We start from the raw sequence: 12292 nt of genomic DNA, 5'->3' as shown, positions 1-12292 counted from the left end.
TGGGAATCACCTTGTCAGTGCCAATGAATATAAAACTGTGTTATATTTGGCATTTTTTGTAGATTCAACCTAAGAAATGTTGTACTTTTGCAACAGGCTGCTAGTAGCAAAGTGTGTGAATATGCAACTGTTAAATCTGTTCTTTGCTAAGTATCATGTGTGAATGAAACACCGGTTGGAGTTAAGTGTCATTTCGATGCCTGAATTATTTACAGGTTGGTGTTAAGTGGCTTAGCAAACAAACAAAGTTTCAAACAGGTAATGAATTAAAGAAAAAAGCCAACATGAAGTGTCTTACTGTTGTGTTTCACTACCATGTGTCATGGGAACAGCTTCCCTGCCCCCTGGCCTTGATTTGATATCTTAAGTATCTGCAAGAGGAAAAATATGTAACATTTATCCAAAACACAACTGCTCAACATGTTGGTCCCAAATCTCCCATAATTATTCAGATGATATCAGGTTATTACAAAGACCATAACATTTCCATCACAGCATTTTTGCACTTATTGAAAAATAATAGTGTCCCTCGTGGTCTAAGGATGAGGTTATTGTCTTGCACATGTCCTATCAAGTTAACTATATTTAATTATAGGATAAAAATGAACAGTCAAATAGACTTAGTATTGATTGGGTTTTTCCTTTATAAATCGTCTACACTGCAGTCTTGTTGCCTTTGCGCCATATATATTTCAACAGTGACATCTTTCGGCCACTGTGCGCGCTGCAGTCAACACTCCGGTTTCGGATACTATCTTCGAGGATATTTAAACCTCTTTTGCCTTGGTTCGGTGTCGTTTTGTTTTATTTAACTCTATATTTGTGTAAGTTACGGTGGAATAATTACCGAGTGAATTCAACACAAAGAGTGCTTTAAACGCTTGTTGTAAAGCGACAGTGGGTAAAGTAAAAACGTAAGCGACCGCAGCCCTCCCTCCCTCCCTTCCTTCCTTCCTTCCTGGGTCACATGCTAGTCGAGCCAGATCAGCTGACATCACCCAGCTTCTCTTTTTGATTCTCTTCTTCCTCCATCGACTGATAGCGCTTCGTAAAACTGCATTATATCGCTACCTGGGCTGTACTGGCATCAGATTTGAAATTTGGGCCAAGTAGATCTTGCTGATCCAGCAGGTTAACCCGGTGGGTAGATGCTACTAGAGTGGATGATGAACGGACACGCCATTCTTTACACGGGGGTCACTTTGGCCTTCTGGAGCACCATACTAATCGTTGGTAAGGTTTTATTTTACAGGAAAATGCCTAATAATAGCTAAATGAATGAATGAAAATATATATTTCATGTAATTTGCAGTAATGGCCGTGTATTTAATCGTTGTCTCTTCGTGACATTGTGATTTTTTTTGGTATGTTTGACAGCTGTACTTCAGGACCCGTCTAAATACCGGGATAGTCGATAGGTTAGTTAGCATATGGAAAAAATGGTTTACTAATGCATGATAAGAGGGATACATGAAAACCCAATTCGTTGTTGAATGTATTTTTAAAAATCGCTGTGTGCTCTTATTATATAAACAACACGGTTTAAGTTAGCATCTGGCTAGCATGCTGTTAGCTAAGGGTAGTTAGCTTACAGCGTACTCTCATAACAGAAATTTTCAGAGGTTTTAACGTTGGATGTTAGTGATTGTATTTTATTTTTATTAGTGTCACACCTTGTATGATTTGGAAATATTTTACCATGCTTGGATCGCTTTTCTTATTTTAGTTTGAAGTCGTCTGTTTGCGCCGTGCTAAGGTTAGCCGTCTAGGTGTTTTTGTGTCCAGCTGACTGTGCTGAGTAGGAACTACAGTGGTTTTCACGTGAGTGTGAGTGGTCACACCGAAGCTGCAGCTTCTTTTAGAACAGAAGTGTGACTGTGTTTCACGCAACCTGCAAAACACAAGATTACTCATGCAGAAATACACACGGGTCGACTAAATGGCTCATCTTTAAAATGTTACCGTGTTTTTCCCACATATGCCTAAAAATGACCGTCACTGTTTCCACAGGGATCTGCTACACTATATTTGACCTGGGATTCCGCTTTGATGTGGCATGGTAAGTATTCTTTGTACACAGCTGCTGTCTGGAGGTAAAGATTCATATATACTCTAAAATCATTAGTATCCGAGGGATAAAGTTAACGTGCCACACCATTTTTCTATAGGAAAGAGTTGTTGAAGGTAGGTTAAGAAGAGACGTGATGATCAGTTAGTAGCACTATGACTTAATGCTGAGAAAGAGCTGTACAGATGTTTGCTTTGTGACTGTTGATGGAGAATTATAGAGAAGGTCAGAGTGAGGTTCACTGTGGATCTCGAGAAAGCATATGATGGGATGCCAAGAGAGGAACTGTGTACTGCGTGAAGAAGTCAGGGTGGTGTAGAACATGTTTTAGGACAGCTAGACAGTGGTGAGGTGTGTCTGCTAGGAGTGACAGATGGCTAAAGTGGGATCAGGGATCCGCTCTGAGCTCCTCCTTGTCGCAGTGACAGATGAGATCAGACAAGAATCTCTGCCGACTATGATGTTTGCATATGACATTGTGATGTGTAGTGAGAGTAGGTGGGGGTATGCTCTGGAGAGAAGAGGAATGAAGTTGAGTGGAAGCAAGACAGAATACATGTGAGTGTGAGTGAATGAGAGGGAGATGGGTGTAACGCTGAAGAGGTAACAAAGGTCAATGAGTTTAAATACCTGGGGTCAACCATACAAAGCAATGGAGTGTACACAAGAGAGGTGAAGAAGAGAATGCAGAAAGGAGGAGGGCAGGAGTGTCAGAGGTGATTTGTGACAGAAGGATAGCAGCACGAATGAAAGGGAAGATTTACAAGATGGTAGTAAGACTTTCAATGGTGTATGGTTTCAAGATGGTTTTCACTTAAAAAAAAAAAAAAAAAGACAGGTGGCAGAGTAGAAGATGTTAAGATTTTCATTGGGAGTGACCAGAATGGGCATGATTAGAAATGAGAGGACCAGCTCAGGTCAAGCAGTTTGGAGATGAAGTCAGAGAGGCAAGGCTGAGATGGTTTGAAAAAGGGGCAAATGGGGGGGATATATTGCACAAAGGATGTTGACTATGGAGCTGCCAGGCAGGAGGAAAAGACGAAGATTTCATGGATGGAGACATGCAGAGGGCTGGTGTGACAGATGAGGGTCCTAGGGATAGGGTGAAATAGAGGCAGGTGATCCACCTAAATTGGGCAACTGAAAGAATTAAGAAAGTGATGATTTTTGACCTTGTTTGACATCTAGTCTGTTGTTTTAGTTATATTTTATAAGTGGTTCTACCAGGAAAAATATTATATTGACATTCTGGGTAATAAAAGTTATAAAACAGCACTGCCCTTTCCCACATTGCACAATTGTAAATGTACAGAGACATGCCTTACAACATAAGCTAGTCTACGTTGCCTGTTTCCTCTTTGACAGATTCAGGGCCCGCCTTTTCCCTTTTTGCAGAGTGATAGTGAGGCACCAATCTGTTTCACTTGGCTGATCAGACATTTTCCAAGATAATTTGTATATGTTGAAAGTGAAAGTAACAGTGAATGTGTCACTGGAGACATTTTTGAGGTCTGTCTGTACTTTCCCCGAATAAATTTGTGAAAGAAACGCATGAAGTGGTTTCCATCTACTACTTGAAGAGGGCATAGCTTGGATTTATCCACTACAGGTATTTATTTTAACAGACTGTTGAGAAAAAGGTTAGAGTTTAAAACAGAGTGTACATCGTGTTTTAAAAAGGTATTGCAAACAATGATGTTGTTATAAAATTGAGGCTGAGTGAGCTTTACTTCTTTACTCGCAGGTTCCTGACAGAGACTTCTCCTTTCATGTGGGCCAATCTGGGCATTGGTTTGGCCATCTCGTTGTCTGTGGTGGGAGCTGCCTGGTAAGTAAGACTTCTTTAAGTGCATACTAGTATCCATGGCTGGCTATGTTTGATTACAAAACATGAGCATAATTTTACACAAAATGCCAAACTCTGTCAGTTGTCTTGTTTCAACATAAGAGGAGTAAAAAAAAAAAAAAGTGCTGTTCCCTAAAACCTTTGACCTTACTTTTTAAAAAAGGTGTAAATGTAGAACTGTAAAATCTGAAACTGTGTGAAATGAAAAATAGATGTTTGGACAAGTTTCTTGTTTTGTATTCAGAGTTTTCGATTGTGAAATAATAAATTGCAGAAATTACACATAAAATACCACATTCACTCACTTACACAGCACTTCATTTTATGGACTTTGCACACCTATATATTTCACACACTAACATTGATCCGTTTTTTTGGGGCAGTTTGCTGTTCGTTATTTTAAAGAAGAATTCAAAATGTAGACTAGAAGACTCGGGAATCGAACCACAGATCTTCTGAGAACTCTAACCGAATTCCTTTAAACAGCTGCAGGTAAAGGCAGCTACAGCCAGTGGTCTCTGGGAAAAACCGCCACCTGCCGATCCACAGGTTCCTGGATTACAAAATGATTCCTGTGTTTGCTTAATAATTTTGATTTACACACTGAATAACTTATCTCTTCTGCATGATTGTCCTACACATTCCTGTCATTTGGAATTAATGAGAAATACATCGTCTTATTTGTTTTCACACATATTACCTACAAGTCTCTGGGCTGGCTGCTTATTTTGGATCAGTGTTCAGAAGATTTATTTTCATTTAATCGCCTACCTTGAGCTCCTTTTTATTGTTTAGTATTTTATCCCATTAAGTGCATTAGATGAAAAATGTGCTGCCACTGTGTGTTGAAACGGATCCTTTTTACCTTGTTTTTGCATCATTACAAGTCTCGAGTGCACTGAAAACCGTTTGGATCACAGAAGATGTGTATTTATACTACGTGTAAATGGGTCGTTTTAGAGTGAAGCTCAATAATGGTAGTCATTTAACTCATGCTGTGTTTTTATGCTTCTCCTGTTTCCATTTATACCAACTGTTGACTTTTCTGTAACATTAAAATGTTTTTGTAAGTGATGTTGTTTTTCTTTCCGCTTGTTTTCCTAGGGGGATCTACGTCACTGGCTCTAGCATTATTGGTGGTGGCGTCAAGGCTCCACGAATCAAAACCAAAAATTTGGTCAGGTAAGCCCCATCAAAGAGAGCACTTGTCTGTTTTGTTCCCGTCAACAGCTGTGCGTTGCTAAGAAGGGCATTCAGTGAATTATGGTTCCATCTAGCACCAGTAACATCAGTTTATTGCTGCAGGTCCAAAGCAGTGTTTTGCAGAGACGGTGACCCTTGCTTATTCTGTTTCTCCCTCTAGCATTATCTTCTGTGAAGCTGTTGCAATCTATGGAATCATCATGGCTATTGTCATCAGCAATATGGCCGAGGTAAGGAACACATTTTTGATGATTGAGGAAGCCTTTTTTTTAAAAATTCATAAATGATGCAAGGAAGCCTGCACAGAGGACAGCGACACCTTGAAATTAAGCTGCAGTTGTAAGAGACAAAAACAAGTGAAATGTCATTGTAGAGCCCGGAATAAGGATTCTGAAATGATTTATTTCGTCTTACAGAACTTCAGTGGAACGACTCCTGAGACTATTGGGGCACGAAACTACCAAGCTGGTAAGAAAAGAGACTCCTGACTGAAATGGGAAAATCTCACCTTTAATTCTAGGGTTTTAAAAATAAATAATAATAATAACAATAATAGAATTTCAGCCCTGTTTATACATAGGCCCCCATTTTCAGAGGCTCAAAATTAACTGGACTGACAAGCAGTCAGTGCCCAGGTGAGGCCTGTGCCCTTTTAATTTCATGAAGGATTAGGAGGACAAAAGATCCAGAGTTGATTTCAAGTGTTGACTTTGTATTTGGTAGCTGTTTACTGGAGATCTCAATATTCTGTTCAAAGAGAATCTATGCAAGCGAGGGTGTCATCATTAGGCTGAAAACAACCCCAAGCCAAAATAAACCTGTCATAGATGGAAAATTTTAGTGGGCAAATCTGCAATCTGGTTGAGTCTTAAAATTGGTAAATGGACTGGGTCTTATATAGCGCTTTTCTACTCTACCTGAGCAGTTTAAGCGCTTTTACACAACTTGTTCATTCACCCAATCACACTATCTAACATTCACACACGCAATCATACTCTGATGGATACATCTTAGAGCAACATAGGGTTAGTATCTTGCCCAAGGATTTTTGGCATGCAGACTGGAGCAGACTGGGATTGAACTTATGGTTAGTAGGTGACCTGCTCTACCACCTGAGTTACAGCACTGAGCCCAATGCACTGACCAGCTCAACGAAGGTCTCACAAGAATGATCGCAGAATTATTTCCATGTTTAAGATAAATGTTTACTGGTGTTACAGTCTACAATCCAGGCATACCTTTATGAATGTACAGAGAGTTTACAACAAGGTGGAGGAACAGGAAGGTCAGAAAACAACTAAAAGAGTCTGCACAGTTCTGGGGGAAAAGAATTCGTTGTACAGATGAAACTAAGATAAAGGCCAATCAGATGAATGTGGTGGTGTGAAACAGCTCATGATCTAAAGCATATCACATTATCTGTCAAACAGTGTTATCAGTGTTACTGCATGGCCTCAGGTAACTAATACTTATTGATGATGTGACTGCTGATAGAAAAGCAGGATGAATTGTGAAGTGCACAGGGTTATACCCTCTTCTCAGATTCAGCCAAATACTTCAGAAGTGATTGAACAGAGCTTTAAAGTGCAAACAGATAATGACCCAAAGCAAACTGCAAAAGCACCTCAAAAGTTTATCAAAGAAAAGAAATGAGATATTCTTCAGTAGCACATGCTTGAGTTGTTCAGTACAAAACTGGATGCAGAGACCCACAAACGAGCAGCAACAAAAGGTGGCTTCACAAGGGAGGTGATGTCCATCAGTTCCAGCCTTAATGAAGAGGTTGCCTGCAACAGACTTTTATCAAAATATTACACACCATCCTTATATTTAAAATGACAAAACTGTTAAAGTGGTCAAATGTGTTAAACCTGTGAATGAAAGCGGAAAGTCTGTAATTTAATGACATAGTGGTTGCTTGATTTGCTTGAAGTCCACTGTGGGGATGCACAGATTTGAAATTACTAAAACATCTGGACGTGTACTGTTGACAACAGTAAAGAAAAGATATTTGCTGTATTCACTAAATAAATATTTAGTTTTTATATCCATTTTTTGAATAGTTTCACAAAATTTAACAGATACAGAAACCTAAATATGTTCACTAACTGTGAAGATGCTTCACAATAAACTCTTACAGGCTTATTTCAGAATCAAACAGGGAGCATGAATCTCGTAGACGACTCCATTGTGAGTTACTCAGGTTGAGCTGTGACTCATTTTGTTTTCTGTCCTATTAGGTTACTCCATGTTTGGAGCTGGTCTGACTGTGGGCTTTTCCAACCTCTTCTGTGGCATCTGTGTCGGCATCGTGGGCAGCGGAGCCGCTTTGGCAGATGCCCAGAACGCCAGCCTCTTCGTGAAGATCCTAATTGTGGAAATCTTTGGAAGTGCCATCGGCCTGTTTGGTGTCATTGTAGCTATTCTGCAGGTAAATACAGTTTTTTGCAAGCCTTTACCCTTCATCTTTTGCCTCACAGGAGAATAATGGCCACATAGCACAAACTGAAGTTTTTAATTTCACTTATTAATTATTTTAGGTCAGAAACTGTCAATCATCACAATCTTATCATTAAGTTTTATCGGTTTTAGCCTCGCTTTAATCTAAGCGAGGCTAAAACAGTTTTTTCTAAATATGTGATAGAATTTCACGTTTTTGTTTTTTTTTTTAAATTTATTTCAGTTTACAATTTTTTTTTGCAAACTTTAAGTTTTTAGTTTAGTTTAGGTTTGTTATAACAATCTTTCCACAACATAGTTGTTTGGACAAAGGCCCAGATGTTGGTGCAGAGACTTAAAAATTATAACGCTTTACAGTAAATGTTTATTAAAAACTGCTTTTTGTTTCTCCTCAGACGTCGAAAGTAAAGATGGGTGACTAGAATGTGCATTCAAACGCTGAGAAGACAGACGCACTGCTGGAACAAAACAAAAAAGATCGATTATTGTGTAAATACATCGTAAATTATTTAAATGTCTCTATTTGCCTGGTATTTTTTTTTTAACTAACATCCATACAAGAGTTGGTACATCCATGCCCTGCTCTTAATTCTTAAGGGAAGAAGGAAAGTTGAAGAAAACAGCATATTTTGCATTTCATACCTTTTTTTTTTAAAAAGAAAAAAGAGTGAACTCTGTGATGATTTAGCCTGATGAGCAGTAGAAGTAAACGGGGCAGTCTGAAGGGCGGCTAGACGGACAGATTCACTCTGCATTTAAGGAGAGGTTTACACCGATAACTGTTTAATTTGCATCATTTTTATCTGACCGCTCTTGTTGAATGGTAGTTAAAAATTAGACTGGAGTATTTGAAAAAGTGTGTGTGTGCGTGTGCGCGTGCGCGTGTGTGTGCGCAGGACATGTGATCTTTTTTTCCTGTGAAGCATGAGGATGTTTGTCATTGTGTTTGTAGCCTGGTCTGTCAGATCTGTTTCTTTTTTCCTTTTTTTTTTTTTTCTTTTTTTTAAATCTGTTCTTTGCTGATAGGCTGATGGTCCTAACCCACACAGCAGCCATAATACAGTATTTATCAGGCTTCCTGATCACTAAGGTCGGGTGGCTCAATGGGAGGTCAAATTTGGTCAAATCACATATAGATTTCCTGCAGTCTTTAAAAATGTAATGTTGAGTCTTGCGGTCGTATCCGACAGCCAGAACTTCCCAATTGACTTCACTTTTATTAGAGTCGTGATCCTTTCCTGTAGTTGTAGGATATAGTGTTTGCTTGAAGTAAAACAAAAGAAGAAGCTTATTGCTGTCCTATTCAGTTACTAGAAAGGAAAGTAAAATCTTTACCACCATTAATACCCGGTTTTACCTTTTCTTGTGGTATTACTGTCATTTAACAAGGGTCCAAATCTCTGACTCTGTTATATTTGCTGATTCATAATAATAAAACATCCAAATCTTCGTTTCATTGAAACTTTTCTTTTGAATGTTAGTTTTGTCTTGTGTGAAAATGTCAACTCTTCTCATTTATGTTCAACATTCCTTAAAGTTTCATTCATTTATGTTTTAAATCTGTTGTCTGTGGGTAGATGTTGAAAAGCAGCCTTTTGGGTGGTGTAAATGATTATTTTCTAAGCTACCAGTAACATAAAATTGAGTTTAGCCTAAAATGAGAAAATGCTGTAATGGTGTGTGTGTGTGTGTGTGTGTGTGTGTTGTGTGTGTGTGTGTGTGTGTGTGTGTGTAAACATAGCTTGAAAACGTCTTATGTTTTTGATCATCATTCCACAGAGCTGACAGACCACGGCTTTTTTGTGAATTGTCCTGTTTTTGGTTTTGGTTTCTTGAAATTTTCCCTCCACATACTCAAGAGTTCAAACACTGAAGTCTGGCCTCACAAAGGTGTCGGAGCAGTGAGATGGTCTTTGCTCTCATAAATGATAATAATCAGATGTGACTCCAAGATGCCTTTGGAGAACCAGGCTGTGTACCAAACCCCGGGCTTTCAGTGACTGTAGGTGGTACTGTGTGTACATTATGTTGATGTGATGGTGACTTGGAAAATAATTCATTTTTCAAAATTGTGTATAATAAAAACAGAATCAGATTTTTGTTTCTGCCTTCATAAATGTCCTTGAGGAAAATAAAATGAATCAATCGAGATCTCTGATGGCTTTTTCTGTGTTTGTCTTCATTAAATGTGAGCATATTGTCACCCAGGCCAATGAAAAGGCCGCTTTACTCTTTGCAGTTTGTACTTGTTTCCACTAGATGGCTCTGAAATCCACAGCATCTGCCGTGATAAAACAGCTGCTGAAAACTTTCTTGAGGAAATAGTTTTTTTTGTCCTGTTAACGTCTCAGCTAAACATTAATATCCATCTTTCAGTTTGCGCAGTTGAAGAATAATGATTTCATCACAATGAAAGCCCTACAACCGTGGCGTAATATACTGTAATGTTTTAAACTTACAATCAGTTTGCTGACCTCTAAAATGTGCCCATCAAAGCAGATTTTGAAAATCTTCTCGGTAGTCTACCTCTGTTCCTGACATCTTCATCATCAACATATTTTGTCCAGTATATCCAATATCTCTCCCCAGCACATGTCCAAACCATCTCCGCTCTAAAAATGCCACCAAAGTTAAAAATAAATAAACAAAATAAAGCACGATTACAAGTATGTAGCAACATTTTAAAATAGATCATGTGGTCAATTAAAGTGTTTGAACACCACAATTTAAGTGTCAAAAAGAAGTAAAAGTGAAAAAATAGAGAGAACAAACAAACAAACAACAACAAAGCAACCCATTAAACTTTGGATGTTTAGAGTTAAAGATAATCTTGTAAAAGGTCTCAATTAGGCTAAACGCAAGTGGGGCGGAGTTAGCCTGCCTGTAATTGTCTATCCTTTACAACACTTTATTTTGTTCTATTTAAAGCTTGGATTTGCCAATATTTATACGGTCATACCGAACTTGTAGAAAATGGGTTTAAAACAAATTTAAAGGGATTTTAGAAATATATTATTATTTTTACTTTAAGTATCTGTCTCTCTGTAAATTTAAATGTAGACTTTATCACTTTTTTGAACTTCCCTTGTATTGGGTATCGTTCAAAAAAATCTTACAATTATTATTTTGCTCATGACTGCAGCATACTAATAATAATAGCTGGCAAAAGCTGGATACTAAATTATCAGCTCGCCTTGTATCAGGAAAGAAAAGCGAAGGAAAACCCGGAGCGCGCAGGCTTCCGTAGGCAGCAGGAGCGAAAGGACCTGCTTGCTGCCACATCCTGAGAGCATCCTTTCTCTGCTTTCTTAACATCATCATCAAAACACAGCGGGATGACGGGAAATCACGAGCAGAGCATCTCTCTTCTTCCCGGTTTGCGGTAGAATATCGTCAGCGCTTGCGTTAACGTTTGACTAGCGTAATGCTACAACATGAAGCTTTTTCCCTGATGAAGAGCAGACATAATAGCCAGTCTGTGGGAAAACAGTGTAGTTATCCCGAGCAGAGTCGAGCTGAGCTTCTAGCTTTTTGTGTTTTCTTTTGTCCCCCAGATTTTTCAAACTAAATGCTTATTGAGAGTTTAAAAAAAATATTTTTTATTATTTTTTCTCTCTCCCTCGGATGATGTGAACAGTTTGTAGTGCTCCAGCAGAGAAGATGCACAGATACAAGTATCCGCCTGACAACATCAAGGTAGGTGCTCCATCTGCTTTCTGGGATGCATTGTTTCATAAAGCATCGTACACACGCTTTTTCCTTTGTTGCTATTTGCACACTTAATTCCGCATAATTCCTGCAGCTTTTCAACATTTCACTGAGTTTGTGGATATTGTGGAAATATTCTCGCAATGCAATGCTCCTTACCCCTCTTTTGTTATCATGCACATTCCCACAAACCAGAAGCATCTTTACACCCGCCATACTAGGCTTCATTGAGCCTCCCATCACTGATCTTCTACAGTAAATGAACCATCTCAGCATACAGCATTCCTGTTTAGTTGGATGGGCTCCGGAGCTCTAAAAATCCACTCTGAAAGTGCAATTTTTCGCAGAATTGCTGGTGCTGTTATAATAACATATCCTGCACTGGCAGCGTTACACTAGGGGAATGTGGGTGAGGAAGAGGAGGAGGGGGTGTCTTCATAGCTTAACTAGGCGTTTTACACAGAAGCACTGGACCTAGATTGTAATCCAGTCTGACATCTCTCTCATGTATGACACGGTGTCACTTTAGTGCTGCTGTTACAGACCGTATACTAGCCAATGAAGTACAAGTACCACAACTGCAGTATTTGTACTTTTTAGTACTTGATTTGCTGCTGTATATTTAGGCTTTAGAAGTACTTATTTTTAAATCATGTTCAGTTTAGTGTACAAGTAACACATGTACTTGACCTCAGGGCTATTTTCATTAATTAATCTGCTATTTTATTCTTGGATAAACAACACGTTAAAATGTCAGAACGAAGTTAGATTTGTCAACCATGATTTCTTCACACCCAAAGTGCTGTTACATAATAAACATAATGTCTACTGAGTAAATAATTTACAAATATTTTATGTGTTATATTTTAAAAGAAAGCTTGAAAGTCACATCATGCAGACAGTTTCCGCAAAGCTGTTTTGGCGGAGCACTTGTATACAGGGAGTGCAGAATTATTAGGCAAATGAGCCTCTTCATGCATGTTGTCTTACTCCAAGCTGTATAGGCT

General features: G+C 38.7%; 2 protein-coding genes across 2 annotated transcripts in view; both read left to right on the top strand.

The window, feature by feature from the left end:
- Positions 1-951: 951 nt before the first annotated feature.
- Positions 952-8476, top strand: atp6v0b (ATPase H+ transporting V0 subunit b). Its single transcript, XM_005742548.2, has 8 exons — positions 952-1233; positions 2011-2059; positions 3813-3896; positions 5019-5096; positions 5278-5347; positions 5534-5585; positions 7358-7548; positions 7973-8476. Exons 1-8 carry the CDS (start codon positions 1149-1151, stop codon positions 7997-7999), a joined length of 636 nt encoding a protein of 211 aa, XP_005742605.1. The 5' UTR covers positions 952-1148; the 3' UTR covers positions 8000-8476.
- Positions 8477-10833: 2357 nt separating this feature from the next.
- b4galt2 (UDP-Gal:betaGlcNAc beta 1,4- galactosyltransferase, polypeptide 2) overlaps positions 10834-12292 on the top strand; it is a 197965-nt gene continuing 196506 nt past the window's right edge. The window contains exon 1 of the mRNA XM_005742547.1: positions 10834-11273. The gene's annotated coding sequence lies outside the window, so the exon portion shown is untranslated. The remainder of the gene's footprint in view (positions 11274-12292) is intronic.

Source organism: Pundamilia nyererei, unplaced genomic scaffold, assembly GCF_000239375.1.
Source record: "Pundamilia nyererei isolate P.nyererei 1_Seehausen unplaced genomic scaffold, PunNye1.0 scaffold00121, whole genome shotgun sequence".
Lineage (NCBI taxonomy): Eukaryota > Metazoa > Chordata > Actinopteri > Cichliformes > Cichlidae > Pundamilia > Pundamilia nyererei.
Note: the sequence above shows the minus strand (reverse complement) of the source record. Positions and strands in the feature narration are given on the sequence as shown.

Coding starts and splice junctions, on each gene's coding strand:
- atp6v0b (XM_005742548.2), top strand. CDS start 1,149: ATGCTACTAGAGTGGATGATGAACGGACACGCCATTCTTTACACGGGG. Junction 1,234..2,010: donor GAGCACCATACTAATCGTTG/GTAAGGTTTTAT, acceptor CTGTTTCCACAG/GGATCTGCTACACTATATTT. Junction 5,586..7,357: donor GGCACGAAACTACCAAGCTG/GTAAGAAAAGAG, acceptor CTGTCCTATTAG/GTTACTCCATGTTTGGAGCT.